The 12,315-nt window shown below is 45.3% G+C and overlaps 1 protein-coding gene across 7 annotated transcripts in view; it reads right to left on the reverse strand.

Moving 5' to 3' along the window:
- GATA3 (GATA binding protein 3) overlaps positions 1-12,315 on the reverse strand; it is a 74,297-nt gene that overhangs the window by 40,751 nt on the left and 21,231 nt on the right. For 5 of the 7 annotated variants that reach the window (XM_081927236.1, XM_081927237.1, XM_081927239.1 and 2 more), the window contains exon 3: positions 6,351-6,890. In XM_081927236.1, the coding sequence (XP_081783362.1) occupies positions 6,351-6,890 (540 nt within the window). The remainder of the gene's footprint in view (positions 1-6,350; positions 6,891-12,315) is intronic. The other 2 variants (XM_081927240.1, XM_081927238.1) reach the window with 1 other exon arrangement.

The following is a 12,315-nucleotide window of genomic DNA, read 5'->3' on the forward strand; positions in this document are numbered from 1 at the left end:
CTTGCCATTTCTACCTGCTTTTTCAGACACAGATGGAAAGAACATAGGGACACAGGAAGGTGCCCTGCACAGAGTCAGACCATTGGTTCATCTTGCTCAGTATTTGCCCTCCTCCTGGGATAGCTCAGTCAGTAGAGCATGAAACCTTTAATCTCAGGGTTCTGGGTTCGAGTCTCACATTGGGCAAAAAAATTCCTGCATTGCAGGGGGTTGGACTAGATGGTCCTCATGGACCCTTCCAACTCTACAATTCTATTATTCTATTTTCCGCACTGACTAGCACCGACCTATCTCTCCAGGATTTCAGACAACTGTCCCTCCAAGCTCTACCTGGAGATGCCTAGGACTGAACCTCCTTCATGCAAGGTCTGCTACTGAGCTAAGACCCTTTCCTAACATCATCAAAAAAGAAGAAGCTATTGCTACATCAGAGGCATTGTGGGAAACTTCAGCCGTGACTCCCAGACAGAGCTGTTTGCTGCTGCTGCTGCCGCCACCACCAGACTGAAGCAAGCCCACTGACATAGGATGGGCCCCCACTCAAACTTGGAGCTGGCTCTGCAGATCTAAACCTACCTTCAGCCTGCTCAGTGGGCAGTTTGGTGGCTAGATGGACCAGTGATAGAATACGGAATAATAAGGCAGTTCCATATATCTTAACATCCTTCTGCACAGAAACAGAGGAATTTGCCTTGAGTCCATCTAGCACTGTATGATCCACACTGAGTGGCAGTGGCTTGGTGGGGTCTTGCATAGGGGACATTCCTAGCCCTACCTGGAGATTATGCTAAGAATTCAAACCTGGAACCCTTCACATGCAACTTGGATGCTCTACCATGGAGCTACAGGCCTTCCCTAGGCAGAGAGAAGAGGAAGAAGAAGAAGAAGAAGAAGAAGAAGAAGAAGAAGAAGAAGAAGAAGAAGAAGAAGAAGAAGACCATCTTTCTTGTCCATCACCAAGGACCTAAGAAGACCCAGTGGAGCAAGCAAAAGACCTGGGTAGTCTACAACAATAGCCAATGGGAAGCCAACACACATACACACACACCTCATTTGTAGCATCCAAAGCACCCTGATCTTAAACCCTTCCACTTGGCAAAAAATCCCACTGGTTCCCATAGCACTACTTCCCAAGTGTGTTCAGCACTGGAGACTCACAGCCAAGGCCACTCCGTGTCTGTGTGGGTCCCTGGGCAAAAAAGAGGAGATAAAAAAGGGAGCCATCTCAACCCATCACGTGCAGCCTGCACATTCCCTGCACACTCAGTACAACACAACAGGGAGACCAGACCGTTCTAACTCCTGTGGTCCTTCGCCCACCTTCTCACTGGTCTCCTAAGGACTAGAAGAGGGTGGGTTAGAAATTACACCCAGGATCTCAGCTCAGTAGGCCCTGGAAACATCATCCATGGGACACAGGAGCATAAGAAGCTGCCTCAGTATTATCTGCACTAAATGGCAGTGGCTCTCAAGCCTTACATGGGACCTTCAGCATGCTCTACCCCTGAACTATGGACCTTACCCATAATAACCCTAGAAAGGCAGCTGTCTTATACTGGATCAGACCGTCAGCTCATCCAGCAGAATGGCTTCTACACTGATCAGCTCTCCAGGGATTTCAAGGAGGCAGGAATCTCCCAGCCCTACCTGCCAGGGATTGAACCTGGAGTCTTCTGCAAGCAAAGCAGATGCTCTGTGGCCCTGCCCTGGACCACGATGACATGGATAGCTCAGTTGGTAGAGCATGCGACTCTTAATCTTGGCATCGTGGGTTCGAGCCTGCGCTGCAGGGGGTTGGACTAGATGATCATGGTGGTCCCTTCCAACTACAGTTCTGCGAGTCTACCCATGATGGCCGTGGAGAAAGCCTCTTCTCTCCCTTTTCTGCCTGACATGGCAGTTGTTAAAGGTGCAGAGGTCTGCTGCTAGAAGTCAGAAAGGCAGGAGATCTGAATTTTCATTCTCTTTCTGCTTTCTTTCTTTCTTTCTTTCTTTCTTTCTTTCTTTTTCTCTCTCTATCTCTCTCTCTCTCTCTCTCTCTCTCTCTCTCATACAAACACACCCAGTCTGCTTGCATATACAGAAAGAGGCAGTTCTGCATTTACTTCTTTCTTTCTTTTTGTCACTGTTAACCGCATCCGGACTCTATTAAAGTTCCTGGCGCTGGATAAACAATGTAACTGTCGCGTGCAGCCGTCTGAAAATAATTGGATTAGCTAAAACATATCAGCTAAATAGAGACAGTCCCTGCTCAGACAGTCAGAGTAAATGTCACCCTGGAAAAACCCTGAAAACTGATCTGACTCACACTGGACAACATCTACTTGCAGGAGTCTCAATGAGGAAAGGAAGAACGTGGGGGGAGGAATAGGGGAAAGGTGAGGGAGTGACTTATTTTGATCTTTGTTTAATATGCAAACTGCCCTGGAACCTAAAGGCATTCATTCCGAGACCAACCCCGCTGATTTTGGTGCATATTTCCAAGATTTTAGTACAAAGATGGAGGGCAGGGGAGGAATCACGAAACAGAACTTAGGGTTGCCAAATGCCCTGCTCTTCTGCACTTAACAGCAGCTTGATCTACTGGTCTAGCTTTTCACAGCAGGGAGATAAACATGGTGATCAGCTAGCAGCTGCAGATCCAAGCTTCTTGTTGAAACCACAATGGCAGTGAGTGGTTAAAAGGTTGGCAGGCCTGGATTCCGAACACAGTGCAACGTAAGGATGTCCACACAAAAATCAACAGACTTGAAGCTGAGGTCTCACTCACACTTATTAAAGAGTAACTGACTCCTGAACAAGGATGCTCAGGACTGCACCCAAAAAAACTGCATATAATTCTGCTGCGGATCATGGCCATTTACTTGCAAGCAAGTCCCAAAGGCCTGCTAAAATACACTTTCTAGAAATTGTGTTGAGCACTACTGCCTCCCTGGGCGAATTTGCTTTCTTTCACTATATAGCCTATGGATTATGAAATATTTTGGAGACAGACCCAGATCAGGCAGTCTAAACAAAACTTCCCTCTTTTCTTAGGTAGTTCCCCTTCTCCCCCTCCCACCCCCAACAGAAAGAAAAAAAAGAAACCAACTTAAAATAAACTCGCTCCTGGGATCTGGGAAAAGAATTGGGGGAAGTGCAGAGAGAGACTTTTGAGTGGGGAAAGTGAACACAGTCCTATCCAGTTTTTTTCTCTGCATAAGGAAGTCACTGAACCAATAAATAACATTTCCGGAACACATTAGGTTTTTGTGGTCTCCCAACAACACCACACACACACACACACACACACACACACACATTCTCTCTCTGTGCATGTAAAAACCAGCTTTCCAGAAATGTTCAAATTAGCAGCAGGTAGCTTCAAGTGAATTAAAATGAGTTTCTAAGTTTAGCAAGCAGGTTGGGAATTGAGGCTTACACGGGAGCAAGAGGAATGAATGAATCGTGCATTCTGGTTTTGCGTGTCTGCTTACAAAGAAAAGAGTCCTTGGGGAAAAAACATCAGAGGAAAAGCAAACCGCCTGGTTTACACATATGCTAAATGGGAGTTTGTTAATTTACGGTTTATTAAACCATGTCTTAGCATTACACGTGAATCCTGCTCAGCAGCTTAACCATGGTTTGTTTACTGGTAAGAAACCACAATCTGAGGCCATGGTTTATTGTAGGCTTTTGAACTATGGTGGATTCCATGTAAAACCACTAGCCTTCCTTAACTTCGGTTTGTTTTATCTCCCCCACTCACACAACACTGCAAAGGCATGAGGCAGGAGCAGCAGCTGGAAAACAAAACTTTGAAGAAGCAAGCCATGGTTTGTTTCTGGGGAGAACTCATGGTTTATTTGTGCTTTTATCTCATGTTTTTATCGTGTGAACCACCCTGAGATCTTTTGGTGAAAGTTTGGTATATAAATCTAATAAATAAATAAAATAAGTTAACCTATGGTTTGTTCATCCATGGCTTAAACCATGGTTTAGAATGATGTGTCAAAGTTCCACCTGGTGTGTCAATTTCAGCTAAAACAGCCAAAGCAATTGCTGTTTTAATCCGTAAATGGATTAGGACTGCTGGACAAATGCACAGACTCTTACAGATTGCCAACTGATTGGAAAAATACACTGGCCTGGTTTGCTCTTGTGCCTTTGCCAACCAGTTAAAACCATCCACAATAGTGGATAAATGTGAGCCTCTCCTAATGTCTACTGCAGCTAAAAGGGGTCAGCTACCGAGCCAAGTTAAAAAGTTGGCAAGCATATTGAATGTAACAAGGATGGGAAACTTGTGGCTTGCCAGATGTTGCTGAACTCCAGCTCCCGTCAGCCCCAGCCACCATACCCAATGGTCAGGGATAATGGGAGTTGTAGTCTAACAACATCTCAAAGTTCCCCATCCCCGGTATCTATTCCACATTCTCTCTCTCAAGTTTCACTGTCATATCTGTTTCACTGAATGTTCACAGCGCAGGAACGCCCAGCCAAAAAGTGTGTATATGTGGCTGAACAGCCATTTGTGGAGGTGTGAAAATGGAGTGAAATCTCTGCATTAAATGGGTGCATTGATCCTTAATCACCCATCAGAGTGGGGTGATGTCCTATGCCATGGGTAGGCAAACTAAAGGCCCAGGGGCCGGATCCGGTCCAATTGTCTTCTAAATCCGGCCTATGGACGGTCCGGGAATCAGCGTGTTTTTACATGAGTAGAATGTGTCCTTTTATTTAAAATGCATCTCTGGGTAATTTGTGAGGCCTGCCTGGTGTTTTTACATGAGCAGAATGTGTGCTTTTATTTAAAACGCATCTCTGGGTTATTTGTGGGGCATAGGAATTCGTTCATATTTTTTCCCCAAAATATAGTCCAGCCCCCCACAAGGTCTGAGGGACAGTGGACCGGCCCCCTGCTGAAAAAGTTTGCTGACCCCTGGTCCTATGCTATATTTGGCTCTAGAGAATTTGGGAATAGCCCCCTCCCATGAACATCAGGACCGCCCCACTTGTTGAATGTGTGGGGCTGGAAGTGATGTTTCAGCTTAGATCTGATTCAACTCTTTGCTCCTCTCTCCCACGAGGCAAAAATCAAAAAGGAAGGGAAAGGACTGACCTGTAGAGTATGGAAAACATTTTTAATCACTACCACCTTGTACAAATCTTTCTGAACCTAAGAGTGGGGTGGTATGAGTGAGTGAGGTTTAGCACATGTGATAATAAGGAGAAAGCTGAATCACCTATCCAACATGTTCATTCAGACATGGATCCAATTAATTTCATGCAACTCCAGAGCAATGGAATTGTAAGAACTTTGTCTCAGACGAACATTTCGTCAAAATCAACAAAGTTTGCTTCACCAGCTCCCTAAACAAACACGCTCAAAATAGGGTTTATAAAATCTGGGGCAACTCATGTCAAGCCAAGAAAACTGGCATTTCAATCAATTTCAGCAAGGATTCCAAGTGCACTTACTCGGAAGTAAGTTCTATTGAAATCAAAAGGGCCTACATTTCAGTAAGCGTTAACAGCCCTTTGCTGTGGGAGGGGAAGAATCAAATCCACTTTATATTCAGAAAAAATAACAACTGGGGGAAGAAAAGGAAGTCGAAATTGACATAATGTAGTTAAACCAGCATAGTTTGGTTTAACCATTTTGCAAACGGTGAAATTTGGATCCCTGGCCGAAGAGATTTGTGTCTCTAAATGCCAGAGGAACCAAATATCTCTGTGTATAAAACGGAGAAAGTGCATAAGCCCTGCAAATATCAAAAATTAGTTGGCCCGCTGAGTTTCCTGGAATCTCGTTCAAGATTCCCTCTTCTGGTAAATGATCCCCATTAAAAATCAGTTGAGTTTCTCATGTGCAAATGGACAGAGTGAATAGTGAATAGCCTGGGAGAACCTGAGGCTCTTGTCACATTGTAAAAGCTAACCCACCCCACCTTTGGTCAAGACCTGACTGGGAGAAGGAAACCCACCTTAGCTTGTTCTTATCTTTCTAAAGGAAGAGCAAAATATAGCAACTGTTGTGGAATGCAACAGTGTTTTAGGAAGAAAGGTTCTGTGGTATCTGCTTGATCCCTTTGTTGACCTTTGCATTGCCAGAGTTTGCTTTCTGCTTATAACGATCCTCGGCTTCTTTTTAAAAATAAAACAAGAGTTGGCTTCTAACTGGTCATCCATTTAGCACCTTTCCTGCACTGGAAGCTCTTTGGTCTGAATTTGCAGCTGAAAACCCATACAACCCCCCTTCTCCCAGATTATTCCTCCCAGTCCTTAACCTTTGCTCATTTTTTAATTTTTAAAAATGTCTTTCCTGAACCTGAAACAGAAGCATTTTAAGAATCCGTCAAGGACCCTACCTGTGCTGGAACGTGCTTTTGGTCTGGATTTGCACCCGAAACCGGTCGGCGATCCCCCCAGCAGGCTGCTGGGAGGGAAAAGTCCAGAGCCGTATTCAGGGACGTAGGAAGGGTAAGTGGAGATGGGGTGATGAGCTGAGGAAGAGGCCCCTCCTAATGAGGCCATGCTGCTTCGGGAATGAGAAGACTCCAGCTTCATGGTTTCAGCCAGAGACACCTGGTACTTAATGCACTCTTTTTCCTCTTGCCGGCTGGACCCAGTGGAGCCTGGGGTGGAGATGGAGGGGTCCGGGGAGACATCTTTGGGAGGGGTCGGCGGGAAGGTGAAGAGGTGTGGGCTGGAGTGGCCCGCAGACAAAGTGGAGGAGGACGCCGGAGGGTAGACGGAGAGAGGTCCAGGCGAGCTGTGGTGGATGGGGGTCTTGGAGAAGGGGCTGAGGTTCCATGGGGCGGTGCTGTGGTGGCTTCCCAAAGCCTTGCTCCCATCCAGCCAAGGGAGAGAACCATGCAGCAATGGCGGGCGACACACCTGACCACCTGCTAGGACAGAAAGACAAAAGCAGATCCCCCATTAGCCAACGTCTCCCCAAAGGAGGTAGGGTGGTGGGACAGCTTAGGGACCCGTGAGTCAGATGGGCTCAGTTGCAACAGAGTCGGGCCAATAGTCCATCTAGCTGGGAGTCATTTTGGACTCACAGCTGTCCATGGAGGCGCAGCTCCATTCTGTATCCAGGGCGGCTGTCTACCAGCTCCATCTGGTACACAGGCTGAGACCCTATCTGCCCGCAGACTGTCTCGCCAGAGTGGTGCATGCTCTGGTTATCTCCCGCTTGGACTACTGCAATGCACTCTACATGGGGCTACCTTTGAAGGTGACTCGGAAACTACAACTAATCCAGAATGCGGCAGCTAGACTGGTGACTGGGAGCGGCCGCCGAGACCATATAACACCGGTCTTGAAAGACCTACATTGGCTCCCAGTACGTTTCCGAGCACAATTCAAAGTGTTGGTGCTGACCTTTAAAACCTTTAATGGTCTCGGCCCCCATCGTTCTGCCCGGATGCTGAGGTCCAGCGCCGAGGGCCTTCTGGTGGTTCCCTCATTGCGAGAACCAAAGTTACAGGAAACCAGGCAGAGGGCCTTCTCGGCAGTGGCGCCCGCCCTGTGGAACGCCCTCCCACCAGATGTCAAAGAGATAAACAACTACCTGACATTCAGAAGACATCTGAAGGCAGCCCTCTTTAGGGAAGCTTTTAAAGTTTGATGCATTACTGTATTTTAATATTTTGTTGGAAGCCGCCCAGAATGGCTGGGGAAACCCAACCAGATGGGTGGGGTACGAATAATAAATAATTGTTATTGTTATGGTTAGCTCAGTATTTTCCATAGGCAGCGGCTCTCCAGGGTTTCAGACCAGGAATATTCCCAGGACTGGCTGCCAATGCTAAGAACTGAATCTGGGACCTTCTGCATGCAAAAGGGGTGCTCTCCCAGGGCTCCAGTCGAGGAATGCCTTGAGTACAGATCTGCTGGCAACCCAAAACGGAAATCCCTCGATCGATTTGAGATTTGAGGTTCACAGGGAGGAAGTGTTGGCTACCATGTGCAAAACAGAAGCGTTGCCACCCACCTTCTCAAACCCAAATGCCAACGCTTTGAGCGCAAGACTAATCACACCCAAGTGCTTGAAAGCCTCTGCGTCCTGCCAGTTCAGAGGAGGTGGCATTTACTTAGCAGGAGCCGTGAAAATCCTGCTGTCCTACCTTGGGCAAATGTCTCTTTTGCCTCTATATCTGGGATAGCCCTGCTCAGGATAGAAGTCTGAGATCAGAAGTGGAGAGGAATGGCGATGGTACCGACCCAACTGACACTGCAATTCAGGACAGGGCTACTCAGAAGTAAGTTCCAACAAGTTTAACAAATTAAGTGTGCATCAAATTGCCGCCTCTCTCCAGGGTGGTCTCTGATAGGACTACTTTGAAGCAAATGTTATGGGAATTGTGTCTTGTCTCCAGCATGACTCATGCTCAGAATAGGCCCATCAACATCAATGAATGGGACTAACTTAGGTCTATTAATTTGAGTGGGTCTTCTCTGAGTAGAACCCATTTGGGTTCTGTGCTGTGTTTGCACTCAACCCCTTCAGCTGTTATTTTTAGAAGGCTATAATGTTGCTAAAATTAGGCGGTGGGACTAGTGGATTTCCATAGACGCTCCTCTACCTTTCCCCACATCACTGTGGGGATCATTACTCCAAACGCTAAATGATCTCTCTCAGTGTTTAGAGGTCGAGGAGAACATTTTTTCACTGAAGGGCCACATTCCCTCATAATACAAGCTTCTGAGGGCCACATGACAGTGGTGGACGAGGCTACAGAGGATAGAGCCTTTGTCCAACAGGCCATGCAAAAGCCAGAGGTTTTGAGACACAGACACCTCTCTCCATCCAGGCACAAAAGGGCATTCTCAAGAGTTCAAAGCCACATCCCATGCAGTCAAAAGCATTCATGGAGAGTCAGAAGTGGTGCTGGTATGGACCAGTGAGGGATATGGACTGGGGAGAGTTCAACAGAGGTTTAGAGAGATCTAGAAGCTGCATCTGCCCTCCCTCCCCAGGCCTGAACATCCTCAGTTCTCATAAATAGGTTCCCACACAACATAATCCCAGATGGAGTGTTACCCCAGTATTGAAGCGAAAGACAGCAGCAGAGAATGGAGAAAACAAGAGGCAAAAGTTTGAATTGCTACATAAAATTGATGCATTCAAGTTGCAAAGCATATTCCAACAACAATCTAATCGGTCAAGATACCAGATCTTTTGCCTTGAGAATATTTTGTTGGTATTATTAAAATACAGTGGGAAAATTACATAAACCTAATACTTGATTTTATTTTATTTATTTTTAAAAAGCAGTCTGAGGTTTTCCTCCCCCTCTCCATGTTTTAAAAATTAATCTACTTACTTGGAAGCAAATTCTCAGTTGTAGTCAACAAACAGAATAGAGGCAGGTGTGTTAGAGTAAATATGTTTCAAGATGAAAAGGAAACAGACATCTATGTAGAAGGCAGGCTCATTTCAAACTGGTGGATTTTATCATCCATTACTGATTTTATGATGGCGTGTAAATTGAAATTAAATTCAACAAAGTGGTAATTGTTTTTCTTGGAAATGTGTGTTGCCCAAAGACAAAACTCTCCAACACTCAGATCTCAAATTCAAGAGTTGGAAGTACAACTTTTTGGAATAAATGGGACTAACATCTACATCTTCAGGCTTGGGGGGGCGTGTAGGTTTCTGACCCTAAACCCCACTTAAATCCTAAGGCTAAACATCGACAGGCAAGTACATTACACAGATTACCATGGAGCTTAAAATACTCCCAAGTAAAAAATGCTTAGGCTAGGCATGAGCACACAACACATTCACCTCTGTATCTTAAATACAAGTTGATAATAGAATCGTAAAATTGTAGAATTGGAAGGGGCCCTCGGGTCATCTAGTCCAACCCCTTAAAATTCTGGGTTTAGTTCAGTGGAAGTTTCAATGGTGTTTAATGATTTATTCACACCTGACATTTTTTTTAAGGGTATGCCTAAAATGTAGCAGTGTAAGGAAAGGACCTTAAAGATGCCCTCCTCAGTAATGTGGCCAACTTTTCGACTGGACACTGTAGCTGTGCCTTTAGCAGCAGGCTTTTGTTGCACAAGCATTAACAGGTGAGAATGCTGTCGTACCTCTCTACTGTGTCGGGCTGCCTTCTGCTCGAGGCAGAAGAGGAAGCCAGCTCACTTCCTTTCTGATCAGTTGGCAACCCTGCTGGGTCAGAAAGCCCAGGACCACAGGAGTAGGTAAGATAGCAGAGTTTGCTCTGTGTACCATGTGAAAGGGCCCTTCCTTCCGTTTACCTGCGTGTTTGTGTGCTTCTTAAGAAGGTAAGAAGACAACCATCTTACGCACGCTTCTCTAGAAGAATGTCGCAAACGTGGATAAAATGTACCAGGAGCTAAGTTGCCTGTGAACACGCGCACAGGCTCCAATTCGGTGTTTACACTCTCACACGGACTCTAAGGCAAAGTGTAACTGAGAACAATCGTTCCTTGTTGGTGAATGATCCCCTTCAGATTTCTTTCTCTCTTCGCAATGTTCCCCACTCACCCCCCTTGGACAAATCAATCCCTGCTAATGGGCCTTCCCCAATCAATCCTGCACGGCTTCTTGAACCAGGAGGCCACGTGAAATTGACAAAAACCCATAACGAGGACTCCCCACCTTTTGCAAGATAGCAACAGCATTGGGCAAGAGGAATAATCACCCAGTTAGGCCAGAAGGATAGATTTAAGCCAGACTTATTTCAGCTCCCTACCTCTTGAAGCGCTGATTTTTGCCTGCCCATACCTTTGTAATACATATGATTCTAATCATTAAATTTATATCCTGCACTTTTCTCCCAAAAGGAGCCCAGGGCACTTAAATCATGTTCACTAGAAAAATCAGCCCAACGCATTGGAGTTAGGACTTCAACAACCTGATCCTAAGCAGATCTACTCAGATGTAAGACACCTCCGCTCAATCAGTCTTAGTTCCTGCTAAGTAAATGCTGGATAAGGCAGCCGTCCTATCACACTTTTCTTGGGACCAAGCCCCATGGACTTCAGGGGGGTTTACTTTTGAGGAAACGTGTTTAGGATCATGCCTGCACCACACAGAAATCAAGTTTCAAACCTGTGCCATACTTGGAAGGAAAAGCGGAGTAATCTTCAGAGCGCAAACACTGCACATCTTTTTAAATGGGCTTTAAAAATTCCTGGTTATTATTAAAATATCCTGTTTCGGACCTTGCAGGCTCCTTTCCAAGAAAGCCCTATGCAGTCCAAAATGCTGCATATTTACTCAGAAGTAAGTCCCATCAAATTACTCCTAGATAAACATGTATGGGTACCAGCAAACCTGGCCTGGGTTACGATTGCAAATACAAAATACCTGTGTTTCCACAGTTGCCTCCTTGTGCTCAAAGGGGATTACTCTCAAGTAGACACATATGACATTACAGCTTTCAGATTGCAACTAGCATCTTGTTGAAGCCAATGAGAAACATTTTAAGACAACCTGTGGCTGACTGGGTGGCAGTCCCCCTCCCACACACAAATTACCATGTTAAATCCAAGTACTTGGAAATATTAATTCCAATTTAATAGGTTTACGATCGAAGCAAGAAAGGCAGTTTTCCAGTATGTCGTTCAGCGACACATGCCAAAAGCTGACTGAAAAATGTCTTTTTTAAAAAAAAACATTATTATTATGCAGAATTACTTGAGCAAGTTTTTCCTTTTCCTTTCTTCTTCACACACACACACCCCACCAAAAAAAGAAACCTCTGTCAGTCAGACAGCTCCAAATTTTACTTTTTCCACAAGAATTTCTCATGGTAGCGGTTAAAAGTTTCCTGAGTCTGCCTGTGTTGGCTTTTGAACCAGAAAACTATCCAATGATCCAATTCTCCTTTTTACACTTCCTTTGAAAGGAGCCCTATTCAACTCAAGGGGACTTACATCTGAGTAAACATATACATGCTCAAGCTTAAGGCATTCACACAGAGAGAAAGAAATATGTATTCTGAAGCAAGAAGATAATTCAATCCCATTCAAATCAATGACTTCTACAGTTTCCCAAGTTAGGGTTTTAACAGGGTCTCTCCCCAATCCTAACCACATGCTAAGGTGCCTCTTAAATCCATGGGACTTCCTTGCAAGTAAATGTAACCAGGACATTTTCCACAGAGAGGAAAAATCAGACAGGCATTAACTCCTTTTTTAAAAAATGAGTTCAGGTTGGGGATCTAAAAACATCTTACCTTTTATTTTAATTGACCAAGTTGTAATTGACTGGGGGGGTTGAGCAGTCTACTCTAATGGGTAAACGGAGGGGGAATCTGCAACTTTTCAAGCCAGCTTTCTCCTGTAGCT

The sequence above is a fragment of the Podarcis melisellensis genome, assembly GCF_964234715.1.
Source record: "Podarcis melisellensis genome assembly, chromosome: 10".
Classification (NCBI taxonomy): domain Eukaryota; kingdom Metazoa; phylum Chordata; class Lepidosauria; order Squamata; family Lacertidae; genus Podarcis; species Podarcis melisellensis.